Source organism: Solanum lycopersicum, chromosome 8, assembly GCF_036512215.1.
Source record: "Solanum lycopersicum chromosome 8, SLM_r2.1".
Lineage (NCBI taxonomy): Eukaryota > Viridiplantae > Streptophyta > Magnoliopsida > Solanales > Solanaceae > Solanum > Solanum lycopersicum.
The window spans coordinates 4,692,708-4,717,368 of record NC_090807.1 but is presented as its reverse complement, the minus strand read 5'-3'; the positions used below and the strand labels follow the sequence as shown (position 1 = coordinate 4,717,368).

The 24,661-nt window shown below is 35.8% G+C and overlaps 2 protein-coding genes across 2 annotated transcripts; both read right to left on the bottom strand.

The window, feature by feature from the left end:
• Nucleotides 1–462: 462 nt before the first annotated feature.
• On the bottom strand, nucleotides 463–1,698 carry LOC101247943 (uncharacterized). Its single transcript, XM_004244773.1, has 3 exons — nucleotides 1,383–1,698; nucleotides 683–1,293; nucleotides 463–591 (listed from the first exon to the last, which is right to left on the bottom strand). The coding sequence occupies exons 1-3, from the start codon at nucleotides 1,696–1,698 to the stop codon at nucleotides 463–465; spliced, it is 1,056 nt and encodes a 351-aa protein (XP_004244821.1).
• Nucleotides 1,699–21,631: 19,933 nt separating this feature from the next.
• Nucleotides 21,632–22,156, bottom strand: LOC138337701 (serine/threonine-protein phosphatase 7 long form homolog). The gene has a single exon (XM_069287959.1). The coding sequence runs from the start codon at nucleotides 22,154–22,156 to the stop codon at nucleotides 21,632–21,634; it is 525 nt and encodes a 174-aa protein (XP_069144060.1).
• Between the last annotated feature and the right edge of the window lie 2,505 nt (nucleotides 22,157–24,661).

Genomic DNA, 24,661 nt, shown 5'->3' with positions numbered 1-24,661 from the left:
AATTTAATATATTTAGTATCAAATCAGATTTTGTAGCTTAAATCATTCACATGTTGTTAAACACATCAAATAGAAAAAGTTCACATATTATTAGCAAATTAAAAATATCCAAAAGCATTATTACACATCAAATAAACTAAAAAAGTATAAATCAAGAATCTTTTGGAAAGAAGGTACATGTTCTTTTATTATGACCTTCTTGACCACAACGTCCACAACAATTCGTTTTTGTTGTTATCTTTTCATCTGCATTTTTCTTTCTCTTTTTTCTTGGTCTCTCAGGCATCTTTTTGTATTTAGGTGGCAAGACAACTTCTTCCAAAACAGAGTCTGGAGCTTTCCATTCTCTTTTGTCTGGCATTAGTTCTATTGGAATCACATAAGTATTTGTTAATGCATAGTGTTTATAATAATAAGAGCAATAGGGGTGTACATCTGTTATATTCTTCTTCTTCAAGACGGCTATTGCATGTGGACAAGGTATCTCGTCATGTTGAAATCTCCCACATGAACAAGTTTTCCTCTCAAGACAAACAATGTATATAATCCCACCTTCATACACTGAAAAAAAAACTCAGAAGATGCAACAACCTGCAATTTTTGAAAAAATAGAGATAGTCAACAAGTTTATTTTTCATTTTTTGTTTAACAATAAAATAATAAATACAAAGCAAATATGAACCTTCATTTTTGAACTTTTTGATGCGTTTAAAACCAATATATCTTCAAATCTTCTGCCCAATGTTTCTTTTGTATAAGAAGTTATTTCTCTATTTTTGCAATTCCAAGAACCAAATAGAATTCTAACTTCCTCCAAAAAATCTATAATACGTAGTTGTCGTGCATCAACAAGGCAACCATTGATACATTCAGCTATATTTGAAGTCATCATTCTCCCACGGTTCACTGTTGCATGAGACCTAGCCCATCTTTCATACCCAGCATCTTGAAGATACTTTTTTACTCTTCCATCAATTTTATCCAATTTAGCCATCAATTTTTCAAAATCATTCTTTCTATAAGCCTTAGCCATTGAATAAAACAGATCACTTAGAATGGTCCTGCTTCTCCTAAAGTTTGAACACACATTTTTCCAGAGGTGCCATATGCATGCAAAATGAGGAATAGTTGGATAAACAATACTCACACCTTTCTTTATGCTTTCATTTCTGTCAGATACAATACACATTTTTTCCCTCTCACCAAATGCATTCTTAAATTGTTGAAAGAACCATGTCCATGAACAATCATTTTCTGTGGCAACAACTATGTATGTCAAAGGCAATATGCAACCTTAATATATAAACACAAAAAAAAATATACTAAACAACTACTTACTATTAAGAAAATGATAAAATAAATTCATAAACAATATGTCATACCTGCTCCATCAAGTGTACTAGCAGACACAAATGTACCTCGATAATCTCCACTAAGATGTGAAGCATCAACAACAACAACAACTGGCCTACAGAACTCAAATCCTCTCATCGTTGGCCTTAATGATATGAAAAGATACATAAATTCGTTGTATTCAGACTTACGCGTCCTTATATATGAATTTGGATACACAGTTTCCAGCATATATATGTATCTTGGCATGTTTCTGTAGCCATCAGCAGGTTTACCTCTTATCAGTTCTAGTGCACGCTCTTTTGCGCGCCATGCCTGTTGATAAGAAATCTCAACGCCATACATTTCCCTGATATCATCAATTATATCGCTCGGAGTATGTTTTCTTTTATGATTCTTTAATTTAGGCGTTGTCACACCACTAATAAACCCAACAGTGGATTGTACATTGCTTAATACCCTATCCCTTAATGGACAGGTATATTCACTATTAAAGTATCTCACTATGAATGTTTCTGAATTCTTTCTAACAAATGCTTCAATTTCCAACAACAATCATCTGAATGAAAAACTAATACGGAGCTAAAATAAAAAAAACAGATATTCATTATTTGATAAGGTTGACTTTTTTTAATAAACAAAAATATAACATTATAAATGATACTTTATAACAATTTTCCCTATTAATTGATATGCTTGTATTATGACTTATATTTATTCATTCGCAAAATTTGAATTGATGTTGTATTATTATTTTATTTTAAATTATATTTAATTTAATCTAAGTATTTCATTTTCACAGATATACTTAATATACTTTATTTCATTTTCACAATTTTCCCTCACGTATTATAAATGATACTTTATAACATATGACTTATATTATGCACGTTATAATATTAATTAATATGCTTGTATTATGACTTATATTTATTCATTCGCGAAATTTGATTTTGATGTAGTATTATTAACTTATTTTAATTTATATTTTATTAATCTAAGTATTTCATTTTCACAGATATAATTAATATACTTTATTTCATTTTCACAACTTTCACTAATAATTACTATACTTTAATTCATTTTCACAGATATTGATATTGATTATTTAATAAGGCTGACTTTTTTAATAAACAAAAAAATTATATATATATACTCTATTCATTTTCACATTATAAATGATAATTTATAACAACTATTTCACATTGCAAATTGGGTCAATACCATCGTTCAGGCATTTCTTCAAACAAATGGTGAACAAAACAAATCCCAATAAACTCAAAACAAGAAAAGAACAATGCAGCAGTAGAAGAAATAGCGCAAAATGCAAACATTTGATAGAGTTGATAACAATGAACAACACAGTTTGTATATTGAAAAAAAATAAAGTCTTTCAATGAAAACATACTTTTTGTTATCAGATCTTTTAACTTTAAAGTTGAAACCATTCTTTATTTTGTAATTTTCCATTACCACCTTCAGAGTTGACTTATCCTTATATATTTGATTCTCTTCCACAAATAAATTATTTGTGTCTGATATATACTTATCAATATCCATTTCCGGTATGTAAGATTCATAATCAATTGATGATTCAACAATATTGAGAGCCTTTTTGTCGTTTTTTTCACCCTCAACACACATGATGACACCTGTTGTTGCATCGAAATTTATTATCTTTTCAACACCTTTATCTGATGTATCAATGCATAAAGGATAAGTTCCGAACCCAGCCTCATGTTTCTTAATTTCTACATACAATTTTACACCCATATCTTTTCGAATACACAATGGAGACGAATTTCCTTCAACAACATATCTAATATCTATATTTTTTTCGAATCGTCAATACCCAACTCAGCCGCAATTGTTGAAATAAGATTCATGAACGAAATATTTTCACCAACCACTATTCCATCACTTTTGTATCGCTCGTACAAAACATCACTTTTCCATATTCCAAAATGTCGCAACAAGATCGAAATATTCATATTTGAAAAATCACAATTGGCCTTTCAGAGTTTTTTTTAAAGCAGAATAGTGTTTTTTTTCCTGATTTTGAATGACTATTTTAAAACTTTTAAATTGAATAAAATTGAGTGTAGTAAATTGGAAGTAGTTTTCAAGGTGATTTGGTTTCAAAATTAACATGAATAAAGGGAAGGAAAATATAAAAATTAAGTGATTATTTAATGTATTAATTTCTGAAGCAATTAACACGGTCAAATAGTTAGAAAAGGCAAATCAGTTACCCTTGATTTTAGCTATAACAGTTACATAAAAAATAAATTCAGTCCTTTATATTCATTTAAATTTAAGTATCATTTCTGTTTTATAAATTATCCGAAATTCTTAAAAATAAGGGATTTTTGGTAAATAGTAAAGTCATAGGGATAGAACGTAATTTATCATTTATAGTATGTCATTTGCCTAATTTATACTAATAAATATAGGGCAACTTTCACATATAACAAATAAAAAAGGGCAACTTTTACATATAGCAAACAAAAAATTCATATTTGTATATTATAACAAAGTTTGCATAATTGCGCTCCATAACAAACATAAAACTGTATAGTTCACTGGCAAAAATTGTATTATTCGCTGGCCTAAATTGTATAATTCGCTGGCCTATTTCGCTGCAATTGTATAATTCGCTATCCTATTTCACTGCGATTTATAATGCACAATTGTATAATTCGCTGCAATATTTTTATAAAATTTATTTTGCATACAGTTGAGTCGAATTAAAATGTATTTATATTGCATAATTATAAGTGTATAGCAAGAAGATATATGTTTTTCTCTCGCTTTATACAAAAACAGAAACACAATATATACACTTCTGTTGTATAAAGCTAGAGAAAATTGCATTTCACTGCAATTGTATAATTCGCAATTGTATAATTCGTTGGCCTTTTCTCTGCAATATTTGAAGTAAAATATTTGTAAATTGTATAATTAAGTGTATAACACGAAGATATATATTTTTGCATGTGTATATACAATTTTCTCGTTTTATACAAAGTAGAAGAAGAATTATACACTTCTGTGTATAAAGCGAGAGAGGCGAGCGACAATGGAGAGTGACGAGCGAGATTTCTAGGAGAGAGACGCTGGCAAATTTTAGCTAACGTTTGCTATGGAGCACAATTAAATCAAACTCCAGCTCTTCCACTTATTTTAGGTTATTAGTTTGCTATTATATACAATTTTCCCAATAAAAAAAATCATATTTGTATGCTATAATAAAGTTTGTATAATTGTGCTCTATAGCAAACATAGAAAATGTATAATTCGCTATACATATACAGTTGAAGAAAATTGTATAAAACGAAGTGTCTAAAACAAGAAAGAGAAAGACACTTGGGCAGAAAACTAAATAAAAACGAAGTGTATAAAACGAATTGTATCATTATAAGTGTATAGAACGATTATATACAATTTGAATTTGTATAAAATGAGAAACAGAGAAAGACAAAAGAAACTTGGCAGTCGTTTCGAGCAGTAGAATCATTTGTGATAAAAACTGACTGGGTCGACGGATCACACGACAGACCGTCATGGTCATGACGGACCGTCATGGACCCCGTCGTCCCACACTTGTATAAATTTCCTGTTGCTCTCCTCATTGCCCTCGACGACAAGTAGGACGAACCGACATAGGTACAACGGTCCGTCGAGCGTCTTCGTGCCAAAACACTTCAACTCTAAAATCTGGGTGCTGGGATCGACTCTATGAACTTTGTGACGGACCTGCAGGACGGACCGTCGCATGTACGACGGGCCGTCACGAGCTGCGTAACCTTGACTGGGTCGGATTTCTGCTAAAAGTTTTAAGGGGTGTTTTGGACTATTCATGTCAAACTGTATGAAATTAGTGGGTAAGTTTAATAACTTATTTACTTGTGGGTTAAAGGAGGTAACTTAAATAAATAATGGGTTACTTTTATGATAACGAATTATATGATAATTAGGGTAAAAGAAAAAGAATCTGGAGAAGGAAAAAGAGGAAAGAGACAGAAAGAGAGGGAGAACGAGCGAGAAAAAGGGAGAAGCGAAGAGGAAAGCAAAGGCATTGGGAAGTAGCTTGTTTGATCACGATTCTTTGGTGGAGGTAGGTTATGGTTTATGCTATTTCATAGTAAACTCTTAATAGCGATCGATATATATTGGGTGGTATTGTAAAGTCTTCTATATGCTTGATTGTGGGTTGGTATGTTGTAATTGTGTAATTGTGGTGGATTAGAATGTTGATACTGTTGAATCTTTAATCTTGAATCCTCTCTGTTAAGATGATGCCTTGACATAAAGAAGGCTTGATGAACTAAAGTAATGAGATAAATGGATCGGGTGTCACGTTCCGACACGTAGCATTAAGGGATCGGGTGTCACGTTCCGACACGTAGAATTAGGGGATCGAAGTTTCACGTTCCGACACGTAGAATTAGGGGATCGGAGTTTCACATTCCGACACGTAGAATTAGGGAATGGGGTGTCACGTTCCGACACGTAGAACTAGGGGATCGGAGTGTCACGTTCCGACACGATAATAATGAAGAGAAGTAATTTTTGAATTATGTTAATATACTCAATTCGAAGAACCTTTTTTCCCAAATGAGTATGGTGTGGAGGCTTGAGTCCTCATAGGTGTGATTGGTGTTGTTGTCAATGGCTCTTATACTTGTTGATTGCCACCTGTTAAGTATTATGGTTGATTTTATATTATTATTCTGTATATATTATTTTCTATTTTGAGTTGGCCGATGATACCTACTCAGTACTTGTTCCTTGTACTGACCTCTACTTGTAATTTTTTTCTTGTTATTTGTGGAGTGCAGCAAGCGTGCCATCGACTTCGACTCGTCCTCAGATCTAGCCAGTCTTCAGCATATCAAAATTCAGGGTGAGCTATTATTCCTAGCTCGTGCTGGATTCTCTCCTTCACGTCTTGATGTCTTGAAGTTCGGACATGGACTATCCTTTTACTTATTTTATCTTCTTAATACTCTTAGATTTAGAAATTTGAGGATAGATGTTCTTGATGTGATGACTTCCAGATTTTGGGAATAATAAGTATTGAGTTTTAGAAGTTATTTAATTGATTTTCGTTAATGAGTTTTGAGTCTTCCGCGTTATATTTTGTTCACTATGGTTGAAATATTGGTAAATGTTGGGGTTTAGATTTGTTGGTTCGTTCACATAGGAGGATAAGTGTGGGTGCCACTCGCGGCTCATTTTGGGTTGTTACAAACTTGGTATCAGAGCATTAGGTTCGTTGGTCTCATCACATAAGAATCTAGTAGAGTCTTGAGGAACGGTAGGGGGACACCCTTACTTTTCTTTGAGAGGCTATAGGACTTTAGGAAAAAATTCCATTCTTTCTTCCTTTCATGCTATTACTTGGATCCAATTGGTATCTAGGTGATACAAATTGGTATTTGATATCCTCACTCTATTTCGCAGATGGCTAGAACTAGAGCAACAACTGTGCCAACACCAACACCGACAAGACAAGGTGCGTCTGATCCAGTCACTAAGGCTGTAGCTCGAAGAGGAGCAGTGGCAAGAGGCCGTGGTAGAGGTCACGGGAGGACGTCCTCTAGAGGTAGAGTACAAAAGCCTGGTCCAGCTAGTACTAGGGCGGTGACTCCTCCACCGACTGATGAGGTAGTAGGAAAGGGTGAGGAAGGGGAAAATGAGCAAGTACAGGATGAGGAATTACAACCCCAACCTACCCCAGAGATGATTAACCAGGTTCTTACTTATCTTAGCGGGTTATCTGATCAGGGCCAGACACCTCCAGTGTTTTCTGCACCAGCACCTCAGGTTCCGGGGGTACAACATCCAGCTGTTGTGGCTCCCTGCATGGATGCCTCATTGGAAGTAGACACATTTCCTCGGTTAACTACATGGCCTATAATGACTAGTGATCGGCATGAACTTTTCACTAAATTCTTGAAGTTGAAACCTCCAGTCTTCAAGGGTGCTGAATCTGAGGATGCCTATGATTTTCTGGTTGATTGTCATGAGCTGCTACATAAGATGGACATAGTAGAACGGTTCGGGGTTGAGTTTGTGACCTATAAGTTTAAGGGAAATGCCAAAATATGGTGGCGGTCATATATTGAGTGTCAACCTGCACAAGCACCACCTATGACTTGGGCATCATTCTCTAGCTTATTTATGGAAAAGTATATACCCCGGACGTTGAGGGATTGGAAGAGAGATGAGTTCCTGAGTCTAGAGCAAGGCAGGATGTCTGTTACTGCTTATGAGGCTAAATTTCGTGCACTATCCAGGTATGCCACCCAGCTTTGCTTCAGTCCACAAGAGCGGATTCGCCGTTTTGTGAAAGGATTGAGGTCAGATTTGCAGATCCCAGCCTTACAGGTAGCTGCTGCAGCAAAATCCTTTCAGGAAGTGGTTGACTTTGTGATAGAGGTGGAGGGGGTGAAGCCAGATAACTTCACCATGGCGTTGACCTCTAAGAAGTTCCGCATGGGAGGTGAGTTTAGTGGTTCTTACTCCAGAGGGCAGAGTTCAGGAGGTTACCCAGCCCGACCTATTCAGTCTTCACTACAGGCTGTAGCTGGGGGTCTATCACAGACCAGTCAACATTTCTCTGAGTTTGGAGGTTATCCCCAGACTTCGTCATTCTCACAGAGACCTATGCTAGACTCCAGAGATTGTTATGAATGTGGAGAGACTTGACATATTAGGAGAAATTTTCCAAAACAGAGTTACAGACCCCCAATAATTAGAGATAGAGGTGGTCATGGGAGAGGTCGCCATTCTGGAGGATGTGGTGGCCAAGGTAATGGTGATCACCAAATCAGCCGGGGTGGCGGGCAAGTTGGAACTACTGCAGCACCACATGGTAGGGGAAACGGACAGACAGGTGATAGGATCCATTGCTATGCTTTCCCCGGGAGATCTGAAAGAGAGACATCTGATGCTGTTATCACAGGTAATCTTTTGGTTTGTGATTGCATGGCTTCTGTATTATTTGATCCTGGATCCACATTTTCATATGTATCTTCCTCATTTGCTACTGGTCTTGATTTACCTTGTGATTTGCTTGACATGCCTATTCGTGTCTCTACTCCTGTGGGTGAGTCTCTGATAGTTGAGAAGGCGTATAGGTCTTGTCTTGTGACTTTTGTGGGGAGCAATACTCATGTAGACTTAATTATTCTAGAGATGGTTGATTTCGATGTAATTCTGGGTATGACTTGGCTTTCTCCAAATTTTGCAATCTTAGATTGTAATGCTAAAACTGTGACATTGGACAAGCCTGGGACAGATCCGCTAGTGTGTGAGGGCGACTATACTTCCACCCCGGTTCGTATTATCTCCTTTCTTCGTGCCAGGAGAATGGTTAGTAAAGGTTCTTTAGCTTTCTTGGCACATCTCAGGGATGATACTTCCCAAGTACCTTCGATTGAGTCTGTTTCGATAGTCCGTGAGTTTCTGGATGTGTTTCCTATAGACCTTCCTGGTATGCCACCAGATAGGGATATTGATTTTTGTATTGATCTGGAGCCGGGTACTCGCCCCATTTCCATACCCCCTTATAGGATGGCTCCAGCTGAGTTAAGGGAGTTAAAGGCCCAACTTCAGGAGTAGTTAAGTAAAGGCTTTATTAGGCCAATTGCATCCCCTTGGGGTGCTCCGGTTTTATTTGTGAAGAAGAAGGATGGAAGTTTTCGGATGTGCATAGACTACAGGCAACTGAATAAGGTAACTATTAAGAACAAGTATCCTCTTCCTCGCATTGATGATTTGTTAGATCAGTTACAAGGTGCTTGTACCTTCTCAAAAATTGATTTGAGATCTGGTTATCATCAATTGAAAATACGGGCAGCAGATGTGCCAAAGACTGCTTTTCGAACCAGGTATGGACATTATGAATTCTTAGTAATGTCTTTTGGGCTTACGAATGCCCCTGTTGCGTTCATGAGCCTGATGAACGGGATTTTTTAAGCCATATCTAGACCTCTTTGTTGTCGTATTTATTGATGATATACTGATATACTCAAAGGGCAGGAAAGAACATGAGGAGCATTTGAGAATTGTATTGGAGTTGTTAAGAGAGAAAAGACTTTATGCCAAATTCTCCAAGTGTGAGTTTTGGCTAGATTCAGTGTCCTTCTTGGGGCACGTGGTTTCCAAGGATGGAGTGATGGTGGATCCATCTAAGATTGAGGTAGTGAAGAGTTGGGTAAGACCTACTAATAATACAGAGGTAAGGAGCTTTGTTGGTTTAGCTAGCTACTACCGTCGATTTGTCAAGGGATTTTCTTTTGTCGCTTCCCAATTGACAAATTTGACTAAGCAGAATGTTCCATTTGTATGGTCGGACGAATGTGAAGAAAGCTTCCAGAACCTCAAGACCTTGTTGACTACTGCACTAATTCCTACCTTGCCAGTGAAAGGTAAGAATTTCATTGTTTACTGTGATACATCTTATTCTGGTTTGGGTGCAGTGCTAATGCAGGAGAAGAATGTAATTGCTTATGCTTCGAGGCAACTAAAGGTGCATGAACGCAACTATCCGACCCATGATTTGGAGTTGGCTGCAGTAGTGTTTGCATTAAAGCAATGGAGACATTATCTATATGGGGTTAAGTTTGAAGTCTATACAGATCATCGTAGTTTACAGTATGTCTTTACTCAGAAAGATTTGAATTTGAGAAAGAGGAGGTGGATGGAACTACCGAAGGACTATGATATTACTATCTTGTATCACCCAGGAAAAGCTAATGTTGTGGCAGATGCTTTAAGTAGAAAGGCAGGGAGCATGAGAAGTCTAGCGCACTTGCAGGTTTCTAGACGACCATTGGCTAGGGAGGTTCAGACTCTGGCTAATGACTTTATGAGGTTGGAAGTACTGGAGAAGGGAGGATTTTTGGCCTGTGTGGAGGCAAGATCTTCCTTTTTTGACAAGATCAAGGGAAAACAATTTACTGATGAGAAACTGATCCGGATTCGAGATATGGTATTGCGAGGAGAGTCTAAAGAAGAAAAAATTGATGAGGAAGGCGTTTTGAGAATTAAGGGAAGGGTACGTGTGCCCCGCGTCGATGATTTGATTCACACTATTTCTTACAGAGGCTCATAGTTCAAGGTATTCTATACATCCAGGTGCAACCAAGATGTATCGTGACCTAAAGCAACATTTCTGGTGGAGTAGGATGAAGCGTGACATTGTTGATTTTGTTGCCCAATGCTCGAATTGTCAGGAGGTAAATTATGAACACCAGAGGCCTGGAGGGACACTTCAGAGAATGCCCATTCCTGAATGGAAGTGGGAGAGAATTGCAATGGATTTTGTAGTTGGTCTTCCAAAGACCTTGGATAAGTATGACTCCATTTGGGTAATTGTTGATAGGTTAACTAAGTCTGCTCACTTCATTCCGGTCAAGATGACTTACAATGCAGAGAAGTTAGCCAAACTCTATATCTCAGAAATCATTCGATTGCATGGAGTTCCACTTTCCATCATATCAGATAGAGGTACGCAGTTTACTTCTATGTTTTGGAGAACATTGCATGCTGAATTAGGTACTAGGTTGGATCTTAGTATTGCATTTCACCCTCAGACCGATGGTCAGTCTGAGCGAACGATTCAGGTGTTGGAAGATATGCTTCGTGCATGTGTGATAGAATTTGATGGTCATTGGGATAACTTCTTACCCTTAGCAGAGTTCTCATACAATAATAGCTATCACTCAAGTATTGATATGGCCCCATTTGAGGCACTGTATGGGAGGAGATGTAGGTCTCCCATTGGTTGGTTTGATGCATTTGAGGTGAGACCATGGGGTACCGATCTTTTGAGGGAATCGTTAGATAAAGTAAAATTCATTCAGGAAAAGCTTCTAGCAGCTCAGAATAGGCAGAAAGAATATGCAGATCGAAGGGTTAGGGACTTGGACTTTATGGAGGGTGAACAAGTCTTGCTGAAGGTTTCACCCATGAAGGGTGTGATGCGGTTTGGTAAGCGAGGTAAGATTAGTCCGAGGTATATTGGTCCATTTTAAGTTCTGAAGCGCGTGGGGGAGGTAGCTTATGAATTAGCCTTGCCTCCAGGACTGTCAGGAGTGCACCCGGTATTTCATGTTTATGCTGAAAAGATACCATGGGGGATGGAAACTACATTATTCGTTGGGATTCAGTTCTTCTTGATGAGAATTTGTCTTATGAGGAGGAGTCTGTTGCTATTCTAGATAGAGAAATCCGCAAGTTGAGATCAAGGGAGATTGCATCCATCAAGGTTCAATGGAAGAATCGGCCAGTTGAATAGTCCACTTGGGAGAAGGAGGCTGATATGCAAGCAAGATACCCACACCTTTTTGAAGATTCAGGTACTCTTTCTCGCCTTTGTTTTTCTTCTTGTGATCGTTCGAGGACGAACGATGGGTAAATTGGTATCTATTGTAACGACATGTTTAGTCGTTTCGAGCAGTAGAATCATTTGTGATAAAAACTGACTAGGTCGACGGATCAAACGACGAACCGTCATGGACCCCGTCGTCCCACACTTGTATAATTTTCCTGTTGCTCTCCTCATTGCCCTCGACGACAAGTAGGACGAACCGTCATAGGCACAATGGTCCGTCGAGCGTCTTCATGCCAAAACACTTCAACTTTAAAATTTGGGTGCTGGGATCGACTGTCTGAACTTTGTGACGGACCTGCAGGACGGACCGTCGCAGGTACGACGGGCCGTCACGAGCTGCGTAACCTCGACTGGGTCGAATTTCTGCTAAAAGTTTTAAGGGGTATTTTGGACTATTCATGCCAAACTGTATGAAATTAGTGGGTAAGTTTAATAACTTATTTACTTGGGGGTTAAAGGAGGTAACTTAAAATAAATAATGGGTTACTTTTATGATAAGGAATTATATGATAATTAGGGTAAAAGAAAAAGAATCTGGAGAAGGAAAAAGAGGAAAGAGACAGAAAGAGAGGGAGAACGAGCGAGAAAAGGGGAGAAGCGAAGAGGAAAGCAAAGGCATTGGGAAGTAGCTTGTTTGATCACGATTCTTCGGTGGAGGTAGGTTATGGTTTATGCTATTTCATAGTAAACTCTTAATAGCGATCGATATGTATTGGGTGGTATTGTAAAGTCTTTTATATGCTTGATTGTGGGTTGATATGTTGTAATTGTGTAATTGTGGTGGATTAGAATGTTGATACTGTTGAATCTTTAATCTTGAATCCTCTATGTTAAGATGATGCCTTGACATAAAGAAGGCTTGATGAACTAAAGTAATAAGATAAATGGATCGGGTGTCACGTTCTGACACGTAGCACTAAGGGATCGGGTGTCACGTTTCGACATGTAGAATTAGGGGATCGGAGTGTCACGTTCCGACACGTAGAATTAGGGGATCGGAGTGTCACATTCTGACACGTAGAATTAGGGGATCGGGTGTCACGTTCTGACACGTAGCATTAAGGGATCGGGTGTCACGTTCCGACACGTAGAACTAGGGGATCAGAGTGTCACGTTCCGACACGATAATAATGAAGAGAAGTAATTTTTGAATTATGTTAATATACTCAATTCGAAGAACCTTTTTCCTCAAATGAGTATGGTGTGGAGGCTTGAGTCCTCATAGGTGTGCTTGATGTTGTTGTCAATGGCTCTTATACTTGTTGATTGCCACCTGTTAAGTATTATGGTTGATTTTATATTATTATTCAGTATATATTGTTTTCTATTTTGAGTTGGCCGATGATACCTACTCAATACTTGTTCCTTGTACTGACCCCTACTTGTAATTTTCTTCTTGTTATTTGTGGAGTGCAGCAAGCGTGCCATCGACTTCGACTCGTCCTCAGATCTAGCCAGTCTTCAGCATATCAGAATTCAGGGTGAGCTATTATTCCTAGCTCGTGTTGGATTCTCTCCTTCATGTCTTGATGTCTTGAAGTTCGGACATGGACCATCCTTTTACTTATTTTATCTTCTTAATAATCTTAGATTTAGAAATTTGAGGATAGATGTTCTTGATGTAATGACTTCCAGATTTTGGGAATAATAAGTATTAAGTTTTAGAAGTTATTTAATTGATTTTCGTTAATGAGTTTTGAGTTTTCCGCATTATATTTTGTTCACTATGGTTGAAATATTGGTAAATGTTGGGGTTTAGATTTGTTGGTTCGCTCACATAGGAGGATAAGTGTGGGTGCCACTCGCGGCTCGTTTTGGGTCGTGATAATAAGTGAGAAAGGCGAGGGTGGCGAGCGATATTAGGGAGAGTGGCGAGCGAGATCTGGAAGAGGGGAACAAAATATATGTTTTTATACAATTTTCTCTGCTTTATACAATTAGAAACAGTTTTTATACACTTGTGTTTGTATAAAAAGTGAGGAAGCGAGCGAGAGATTGGAGGAGAGTGACGAGCGAGATATTTGGGAGAGAGGCGTCTGTCAATTTTTTTGTAAACGTTTGCTATTGAGAACAATTAAATCAAACCCTAGCTACTCCATTTATTTTAGGTTATTAAGTTGCTATTATATACAATTTTCCCTAAAATATACCTCAACATAAGATATTGCTTTTACAGATAAGTGACGATTTGGCTTTTAAATTGAGAAAAAAATGAGATTAGTAAAAACCAGAGATATAGGACATGGTTTTGGGTTGTAGCATGGAGTGGTAAATACTCTTTCATTCTTAACTTAAGAGGTCTCGAGTTCAAGTCCCTTTGGGTACGCAGTCGCGTCCGTTAGGAAGCACTTTAACCTAATGTATGACTTTTTGTTGCAAAATCATATTTAATCGAACTCTAATATAAATATTGATTATCCAATTGAAAAAATAGTCAGGGATATAGAAGGACATGATATTGGGCACCTGAAATGATCTGAAGTTAAAAAGGATCACCTACGACATACAAATCTAAGTAAATACAAGTCTGGCCTTGTGGTGAACCAATTCGTTTTTGGCCGCATCTGAGTCCGTTTTGGTTTAGGAGATATGTTTAAATTTGAAAATAAAGAACACTAAATTTAATTGTAGGAAAATCCTTTAAATCGAAGGTAATAATCATGGAATTATCGAGAACTGAATTGTTTCACTATAACAATAAGAAAATTACAATATTATTCTTAGTGGCTACACAACAATTGAAAAAAATGAAGAAGCAATAGCTATACCAACAAAATTAAATATAAAGAAAACACAAAAATCTAACTGTTGTTCGAGATACAAACTCAATTCAGTTGACCTTCAAATCTAATCTTCATCATTCAAATCAAACACCAATATGTTAAAAACACTCAATAAATTTTTTTTTATCAACAGTTATCAAATCAGAAAACACGATCTGAAGGTTGCTGATTGGAGATATAATCTGCAACAAAAAATACCCTTTTTTCTCTCTTTTATCTTATTGAAAACTTTCTAAAAAAATCTCTCTTATGTGATAATGTCTTTCAAAGACAAATATTAATGAGCAATTGAAAAATTCTCTCAAATCATTCTACTTATAGAGTGGTTTTTCCCCCTAAAAATCAAAATAAACTCCAAATAGAATTAAAATTTAAGCAACTTTCATATATAGCAAATATAAAAGTCATAATTTGTATGTTATAGTTATAGTGTGTATAGTTGTGCTCCATAGCAAACTTAATATTTTCTATGGAGCATCAGATTGTATTAATTCCCTGACAGGAGCTTTAGATTTGCATAAATTTCACTGGCAGACTATTTGTATAAATTGATGAGAGTCTCTTGTTTATATAGATCGATGGTAGCCTCTTAATTTGATTTTATGTATTTGTATATCTGTATAAATTTAAATGTGTATACCATTTGTAACGACCCATTTGTTCATTTTGAGTACTAGATACTTTTATTTCGTAAAATGTTATTGATAGATTCTAAATGGGTATTTTAGATTATTCGTAACCAGAGATATAAATTTAAAGGAATAGCTTTGATAATTTATTTAATTGGTGATTAAAGAAATAAAAATAAAATTGATAATGGATCACTTTAATTAATTTTTGTAATGAGTCATATAATATTAGGATAGTAAATAACTTGTAAAAAATAAAATAAAGATTTACACTGTTATTGAATAAGATTGAAGCGTCGGCTTAAGGTATTCCATGAAATTTTGTTTACTTTGCAAAGAGATATTATATGATAATGTAGGAAAACTTATTACATAGTAGTGTAGGAATTATTATATTATAATGTTGAAATTGAGTCGAGTTAATATTGGTGTCAGCGTGGGAATAATGCAACTGAAGGGAAACTATTGAATTTTCTCAATAATTAGAATCTTACTTCTTAAGATTTGATTTGGGGGAGACAAATAATAGTAGATAATAAATGCATGATGATTGGAATGATGAGGTAATGATAACCTAAAAATTAGATTGATGTAGAATAGGACAAATTCAATTGCAGATGAAAATTATACATTCTGGTTACTGATATTAACGCAGTGCCTTTTGATGTTCGAGGTTCTATTTATACGTTATAACATTTTAATCTAAGTTTTGATAAATCGCTATAGGTAATTAAGTATTTGTTGAATCTATCCCTTTTTTTTAGTCAATTTTAGCTATTCAATTGGTAGAGTTTTTGATCAAAATGAGCTATTTTTAAAACCAATTCACCAAAATAATACGTTTTTAATTTTTTTTACAAAACTAGTATAACAGTACTTCATTGGTAACATTTTAGGATATTTTCATTATAAAAATTCAACGGACAAAAAGTTAACGGGTTGGTGACGTTAAACGCATAAACGTAACTGTGAGTGACGTTTTAGGTGTAAAACATTACTCAAGAGTACATTTTTTGGAGAATCCAATCACGGGCCACTGACTCCAATCCTGCAAAGGCGGAGTTAAATCATTCAACTGTAAAACGTTACTATGAGTAACGTTTTACACCTAAAATGTTACTTTGACTCCCGTTTCTTAAGAATCCAATCACGGGCCACTGACTCCAATCCTGCAAAGGCGGAGTCAAATCATTCAACTGTAAAACGTTACTATGAGTAACGTTTTACACCTAAAATGTTACTTTGACTCCCGTTTCTTAAGAATCCAATCACGGGCCACTGACTTCAATCCTGCAAAGGCGGAGTCAAATCATTCAACTGTAAAACGTTACTATGAGTAACGTTTTACACCTAAAATGTTACTTTGACTCCCGTTTCTTAAGAATCCAATCACGGGGCCACTGACTCCAATCCTGCAAAGGCGGAGTCAAATCATTCAACTGTAAAACGTTACTATGAGTAACGTTTTACACCTAAAATGTTACTTTGACTCCCGTTTCTTAAGAATCCAATCACGGGCCACTGACTCCAATCCTGCAAAGGCGGAGTCAAATCATTCAACTGTAAAACGTTACTATGAGTAACGTTTTACACCTAAAATGTTACTTTGACTCCCGTTTCTTAAGAATCCAATCACGGGCCTTCGACTTCTGCAAGTTTAGAATATATTTAGCTATAAAACGTTACTCATAGTGACGTTTTACCTTAAAAACGTTGCTGTCAATTACAACACTCTGTTAAAGTCATATTCCTCCATTTTTCAAACTGACCAAAGTGACTATAAATAAATGTTGTAATATTTTGCATATTTAAATATAATTCAACAAAATTTTTCCTTGTGTGGTCCATTTTAAAAATAATATTCACAAAATTTCATCAGATATGATTTAAATAAGTGAAGTTTATCCTTTGTTATGTTCTTATTATAGCTTTAAAATTATCTTTCTAATTTAATAATATTGTTTTAAAAAATATTTTATCTTTATGTGTAGGATTAAGATGACGAGCTTTGAACATAATGTGATGGTTGCTTTGTATTGGGGTGGAGAAATAAATACGGATATGAACGGATTTAGGTATACTGAATGTGCCAGAACGATTATTAGCATGTCGACTTCAACTACCTATGTTGAATTGGTTGGATTGTTGCATGAGAAAATGGGAACATATAAGATTTTTCATATGGATATTTCTGAAAAATATCCATGTTCAATTCAAGGTAACAATACAAGGTTCATTGAGTTTAAAAATTGAGAATGACCAATCTTTGTAACAATTTCTTTTCATACTTCAAAAATTTGCGGATAACATTGATATAAATATTTTGGAGATGTATGGAAAGACTGTATCGACAGATCAAAATGTTGCATTTCAAGTTAGTGGTCATCATGGTTATCACATGAATTTGTTGGCTCAAAATTATGGCCTTACCACGATCAATCAACCTCATTTTGTAGAACCTATTGTTCAACCACCATTTCAACAATTGTTGATGCATGATCATTGATCATTTGGTGAAGGCTCAAGTAGTCAAATGCATATTGATAATAGTCACATGGAATATGAGGCTAGGTAAACAACAAATCTTTATTTTATTAAATTTAGTCTAACAATTTAATAAGATAATTTTTATTGTCAGTATACACAAATTATCTCTTATAAATAGAAGAAATAATATTTTAGAATATTTATTATCGCTTTTAAAACAAGCTTGTATATTTATAATTTTGCTAAAATTTGACTAATATTTTTTTACAGAGATATTGATATCAACGTTGATCTATATAATGATGTAAATACTGAAATTAGTGATGAAAGTTCAGAGGAAGATGAACCTTCGAAAGATGGTGATGAAAGTGAACCTGATGAAGATATCGATGATATTAGAGATTTTTCTCAAAATGGTGTAAATCTTCATAATCAAGATTAGGGTGTGTCTCATGACATACCCTATTTCAGGACATTAGAGAAAGAGGAAGGCATTTTCATGTCTACATGTGAATCTGAGATGGAATGTTGTTCAGTTTGGTCTGAGCAAGCAAAAAAAGATTTAAAAAAAGGTATGCTTTTTAGTAGTAAAGAAAAGTTGAAAATGACTGTAACGATTTGGAGTTTGCACAAAAATAAGGAGTTCAAGGTGGTAACATCTACCAAAAGTCTATGGGTTGTGAGATGTAAGTTTTATAATTTATTGGGTTGCATGTGGTTTCTTCGAGGACGACAAGTTGGAGATAAATTTTGAAAGATAGGAAAATATGTTGAAAACCATAGATGTGAGACTGAGGGGCTTTCTAGCGGTCACGCCAACCTAAATACCAATTTGACTGCATCACTACTTCTAAATCAAATTAGAAAAAATCCTAAGTTCTTGGTGGTAGATGTCATTTCAAAGGTTCATGAAAATTTTGGTCACCAAGTGACATATAGAAAAGCATGGCTTGCAGTTTTTCAACACTTTAACCATGGAACAATTGTGGAATGGAAACACGAAGAGTCTATGAGTTCATCGGAGGTAAAAACTTTTAAATTTGTATTTTGGGCTTTCAAGCTATGCATTAATGGATTCCAAACATGTCGCCCAGTTATTTCAGTAGATGGAACTCATATTAATGGAAAATATGAGATCAAATTATTAATTGTTGTTGGAATTGATGGAAATGATAACATTCTCCCTTTAGCGTTTGCTATTGTAGACAAACAATCAAAAGAGGCATGAAAATGGGTTTTTAGAAATTTGAGTGCATATGTGATAAAAAATAGACAAAATTTATGTGTTATATCTGATAGGGCAAAAGGAATCTTGACTAGTTTGCAGGAGTTGCGGCGATTTCAAGAGCCTCGAGTCTTCCATCGATTTTGCATAAGACATCTTAAGAGCAACTTTCAATCTAAATTTCCAAACAAGGACCTCAGCAGATTGATGTGGAGGGCTGCTTCAGCCCATCAAGTTAGGAAGTTTGAGTCCATGATGTGGCAAATTAAAGAATAAAATATCGAAGCACATGAATACCTCATGGAAATTCCCTTGGATAAATGGACTGTTAGCCATGATGATGGAAAAAGATGGGGAGTGTTGACAACAAATCTTTCAGAGTCATTCAATGGAGTGTTGAAAAAAGCACGAGGTTTGCCTGTCACTGCTATGATTAGACTTTCAAGCAATCCCAACACAGACTTTTCATCACAATACAATTTTCGATTAAGAAAATATCATACCCAATTTCACCTAAGACTGGCACATGGTCCCAACTGATGTTTTCCCTAAGAGGTGAACAATTTGGCCATATCTACAATTCAGTGAAGGAAGTCCTTCATTGTATCATGCTGGTAAAGAAAATATCATACCCAATTTCACCTAAGACTGACAAAGAAGAAGAAGGAGTACCAAATTTGGATACCTGAAACCTCTCAATTACAGTTCTTTGTTTCTCGTTGCTTGTTTTTTTTTGCCATGCTGGTAAAAATAGTGACTCCCTGACAAACAAGAATAATTTTCAGTTGTTCGACTAAACAGAGGAGCATTTATGTCAAAAAATAAAATAAAGATGTTAATAGTACCAATCCCACAACGCTTAGGAAAAATCCTACGCTTCTCCTTTACTGATGGTTCACCACATTCGTTTGCATTCTCCACTTCATCGTTGGAGTCCTCTAAATTATTAACAACACCAGGGGTCTCAATGGACATTGGCAGCCTAGGTGATGAATTAAAGTTAGGGGCATTCTCAAAATGTTGAGGTCAAGAACCACGAAATACATTCTCAACTGATGAAAGACTAGAATTCCTTAATATTTGTGATGCCGTGTATGGAACAATATCAGTATTTGTTGGTTGATATGTCATACCTAATGCCCCGGGAGTGAATTCTTGAGTTTGCCCCTTGAAATGGAACCAAAATCACAAGTTGTGTGATCATCTTCGGAGACTGATTCATCCATTTCAATAGGCGCTCGTCCTTTCTCAACAGCACGAGCCCTCCTACCGACAACACCACCTTTTCCTCGCCTACGAACCGGGTGATGTAAATGATCATTATGTACCTCATCTCTTCTATAATCGGCTTGTACATTAATCCTAGCAGCCTTGTGCACATATGTCAAGCATTTTTCTCCTTCATTTCGGACCATTACACGAAATATGTATAAATCCTCCATTGATGGCTGATCACCAAGGGCTTTTGCTCTATCAACCATGGAATTAATATCACGCACCTACACAAAGATCAATTTTTTTCTTACAAACATTTTCCATTCTTTTTCCTAACAGATGCTCAAACAAAGATCAAACTAAAGCACTTATTTTATATTTTTTTAAGAAAAACATAGGTAACAATTTTCCAAGTCACAATTTTTGAGAAGAAGCATTATTATCCTCAAAAGATAAATCACAAACACACTAAATCTAATACATATATTGTTTCATATGCTGTTGAATTGGGCCCGTAACCTTCTTGTTGTTGAGGACGCTGAGTAGGATTACCAATAATAAGACGAGTAATGCGTCTAAACCAAATAAGGTAAGGGTCGTCATATCGAAGTGGTTCACGATTGACTGAAGCATCACAAACATATTGAAGTCGTTGGTTCCAAAGAGGCAACCATTGTGCATGCTCCAATTTCCAATTTGTATTTGGTCTGCCCTACGATCATGGTGAAAATGTGTGGCGTCAAATAGAAATGGAGTTGGTATCGTTTGTTTTAATCCAAATTGTCTCATAACTCGATCAGGCAAGTGAACCTCAACGATATCCCAACAAAAAATTTGAGCTCTTACACGCCATATGTCTCGTTCAATTCGACAATAATTAGGAAGACTCTCAATTAAGTCATCCGAATATGGTTCCCAAATAAACAAATAAAGAAAAATACATGAGTTTCAACTACAATATATACATAATTTTTTAAAGAAAAACAGTATAACATCATACCTGATCCTCTGTCATGGAATCAAGTGCATCCCTAAAAAATTTCAACACATGCTTAGTGGTATCAGTCCAACTAAAATGTGCAAACCATCTAGTAGCACGTGGACCCCTGGTAAACAAGCAAGAAAATTATTTTCGATGTCCCTTTGTGCTATTACCTGAGGTCTGAGGACGGTAACTCTCTCCCATGCCCAAATCTAAACATAATATATAAATATATAATTATGATATTATAAACTAGAAGAAATATTTATAAAGAATTGATGTAATTATTAAGTATACCTGAAGCAGTGGTAGAAATCCAACTATCTCATTTTGGTTACTCTGTGAGGCCTTACAGAGAAAGCGATACAAGCACGCTAAGTTCGCACTACCCCAACTATAAGAGCTAACTACATTAAGATCCTCGAGCATAGGAAGGTACATAACCTTTAGATAGTTGCCAGATGTATCTGCCATCATCATACCAGCAACCATCCAAAACATGTAACATCTAGCCATTTGATCGATCATTTCTTGTGTTGTCAAGTCAGGTAACTATAGTTGCTCGAGCATATGCGCATTAAGTGCAGTTACCTTGAGGCTACTACGGTTGAAGTCTTGAGGACGTGGAATAAAACCTAACAATCTTTGACAAATATTTTTCCAATCCCCTATAGTCCTTATCAACTCATCACCAAGTATTGGATCACCATTCACAGGTAAGCCATACAACACTTCTACATCTTGCAAGGTGATTGTCGCCTCACCCGTTCTAAAGTGAAATGTATGAGTCTCGGGACGCCATCTCTCTACTAGTGAAGTGATCAAGCTACGATCAATAGAAGTTTGATTTGATCTATAAACACCATATAGTCTTGATAATTCAATCATTTCTAAGACTCGTGGATGAATGAGATATTTCTTTACGAGGTCCCAAAATTTTCCATCACACCTCCTCGTATTTAAAATCATATTAACACTTCCATTCCATATATCTCGTGACCTATGGGTAAGTTTTTGAGTTAGTACTGATGGTTCAAGTAGACCGGGATCCAATCGATATGCACTATAACCAGTCATATATGTATCTATTAAACTGAAAAATCCATATAAAAGTATATTAAATGTAATTGTTAGTCCAAAATATAACAGCCAAATCAAAGTAACGTAGTGTCACCAAATGTTTTATTAAAATATTGAAAAATAAACTCAATTTTAGTAGAAGCACATTGCAGGTCAACCTAATATAGTCTTCCCTTCCATTTTCATGTGAACAATTTTTTTCTTTGTTTTTCTTTTCATTGTTTCTCTTTGCATCAACAACATACATTAATTCAAAATAAAAACAGAACATGCAGATTAGAATTTCTTGAGTGATTATTCTATATAACCAAAACGATATAAATACGAGAAGATCGAAATTCTAAAATTCAAGCATTCCATCTACTAGTTTGTAAGGGAAAAAAAACATACCTCAAGGCTCTAACACAGGAAATTAACTTGATTCAAAGCTTTCCAGAAGATTGATAGCCATAATTTATCGTGAAACTCGATATAACAAGAAATCCACAAAATTGATTTGGAAAAACTACAGCTACCGTTTATCCACGAAATGAGGTTTTGATCCATTCATTGTCTTCCTGTATTTTTGTTCTTTTACGCCTCCTCTTCGTCCACAAATTACCGATAGAAAATAGAATTATGGAGGCTTAGAAAGGGAGCAATGGCGGCTGTCAATTTTTTTTTTTTTACAGTGAAAGGGTTTAGCAGCCAAATAACATTAAAGGTAATAAACTAAGTGACGTCGTTCAGTGAAAGGGGTGGGGCATTGTCACATTTTAATATAAAATCGTTACCGCCAGTAATGTTTATTAACTTAACGACGTTAATTTTTTTTTAAAATCAAATAAAGCCTAAAACGTTACCATAAAGTACGTTTATACTATTTTTGTAAAAAAATTAAAAACGTATTAATTAGGTAAATTGATTTTTAAAATAGCTTATTTTGGTCAAAAATTCCAATTGGTACAAGCAATTGTTAAAAAGGAATAGTAATTGGAGTTGAAAACAAAAGATTTGGTAGTTGGCAAATTGGTAAGATTTGCAACCATTTTTGACTTTGCAATATTTACCTATGTCATTAGTGACATAGGCATGATTTTATTCTTCTATATATAAAGCATTCTTGCTCATTTGTAGAACACACCATGTTAGAGAGAAAACCCATTTTGAGAGCAAAGTGAGGTATTCCATATACTATACAAGAAAATAGTATGTGAAGAAAAATAGAGTGTGAGCGATATTTTAGTAAGACGGAAACCAAAAGAGTGTTGTTCCTTTTGAGTGTGTAGTAGTCACTTTGAATATTGTATTCGTGACTACACAGTGTAAAATTCCTTACTATAGTATTATCAATTGCTCCTCTTGGCCCATGGTTTTTCCCCTTATTCAGAAGGGTTTCCACGTAAAATTCTTGGTGTTGTTATTTTCCCATTTTATTTCCATTACTTTAGCCATATATATTTTTGTGCTCGTCCGCATTTTCCCAACAAACTGGTATCAGAGCCAAGGTTTTATCTGAGTATGCTCTGTGTTGCAGCACAGTCTGAACTTCCACATCAGAAAAGATTTACTTTGATTTGCGATAACTATATTTTTTGGGGAAAACAATGGAAGCCAACACAAGTAGAATGGTTACTTTGAATGGTGTTAATTATTCCATTTGGAAGGGAAAAATGGAAGATCTTCTTTATGTTAAGAATTTTTACAAACCAGTATTTACCACTATAAAGCCTGATAATAAAACAGATGAAGAGTGGAATGCATAGACAGGTTTGTGGATTCATTAGGAAATGGGTCGACGATAATGTGTTGAACCATATTTCTGGGGAGACACATGCTCGAACCCTATGGGAGCATCTTGAAAGTTTGTATGCTCGAAAGACTGCAACAACAAAATGTTCTTAATAAAGAAGATGTTGAGTTTGAAGTATCATGATGGTTCCCCGATGACAGACCATTTAAATAATTTTCAGGGGATTATGAACCAATTATCTGCTATGGGCATCAAATTTGATGAAGAAATTCAAGGCTTGCTTCTACTTGGTTTCCTACCAGATTCTTGGAAAACATTTAGAACGTCATTTTCCAATTCTGCTCTGGATGGTGTGATCTCTATGGATTCCGCCAAGAGTAGTGTCTTGAACGAAGAGATGAGAAGAAAAACTCAAGGTTCCTCTTCGTCGGATGTCCTGATAACTGGCCCCAGGGGGAGAAATAAAATCGTGGTTCTCAGCATAGAGAACAAAATAGGAGAAAATCCAAAGGCAGACTTAAGGATATTGAGTGCTATCATTGTGGCATGAAAGGGCACACAAAGAAGTTCTGCAGGAAGTTGAAGAGGGAGAACAAAAACAAATAGGAAACTAAAGAAGATGGCAATGAAAATTTCCTAGCCACCGTCACCACCGAAGATCTTGTTACCGTTCTTGATGCAAACATAATAAATATTACTTGTGATTAGTCAAGCTGGGTTGTGGACACTGGTGCGGCATCTCATGTGACATCAAGGAAGGATTTTTTCTC

What these genes read in the sequence shown, in the direction of transcription:
- LOC101247943 (XM_004244773.1), bottom strand. Translation starts at nt 1,698, where the DNA reads ATGTATGGCGTTGAGATTTCTTATCAACAGGCATGGCGCGCAAAAGAG. An exon ending in TAGTACACTTGATGGAGCAG is followed by an intron (nt 1,294 to 1,382) that starts GTATGACATATT and finishes TTATATATTAAG; the next exon opens with GTTGCATATTGCCTTTGACA. An exon ending in CAAAAAGTTCAAAAATGAAG is followed by an intron (nt 592 to 682) that starts GTTCATATTTGC and finishes CAAAAATTGCAG; the next exon opens with GTTGTTGCATCTTCTGAGTT.
- LOC138337701 (XM_069287959.1), bottom strand. Translation starts at nt 22,156, where the DNA reads ATGACTGGTTATAGTGCATATCGATTGGATCCCGGTCTACTTGAACCA.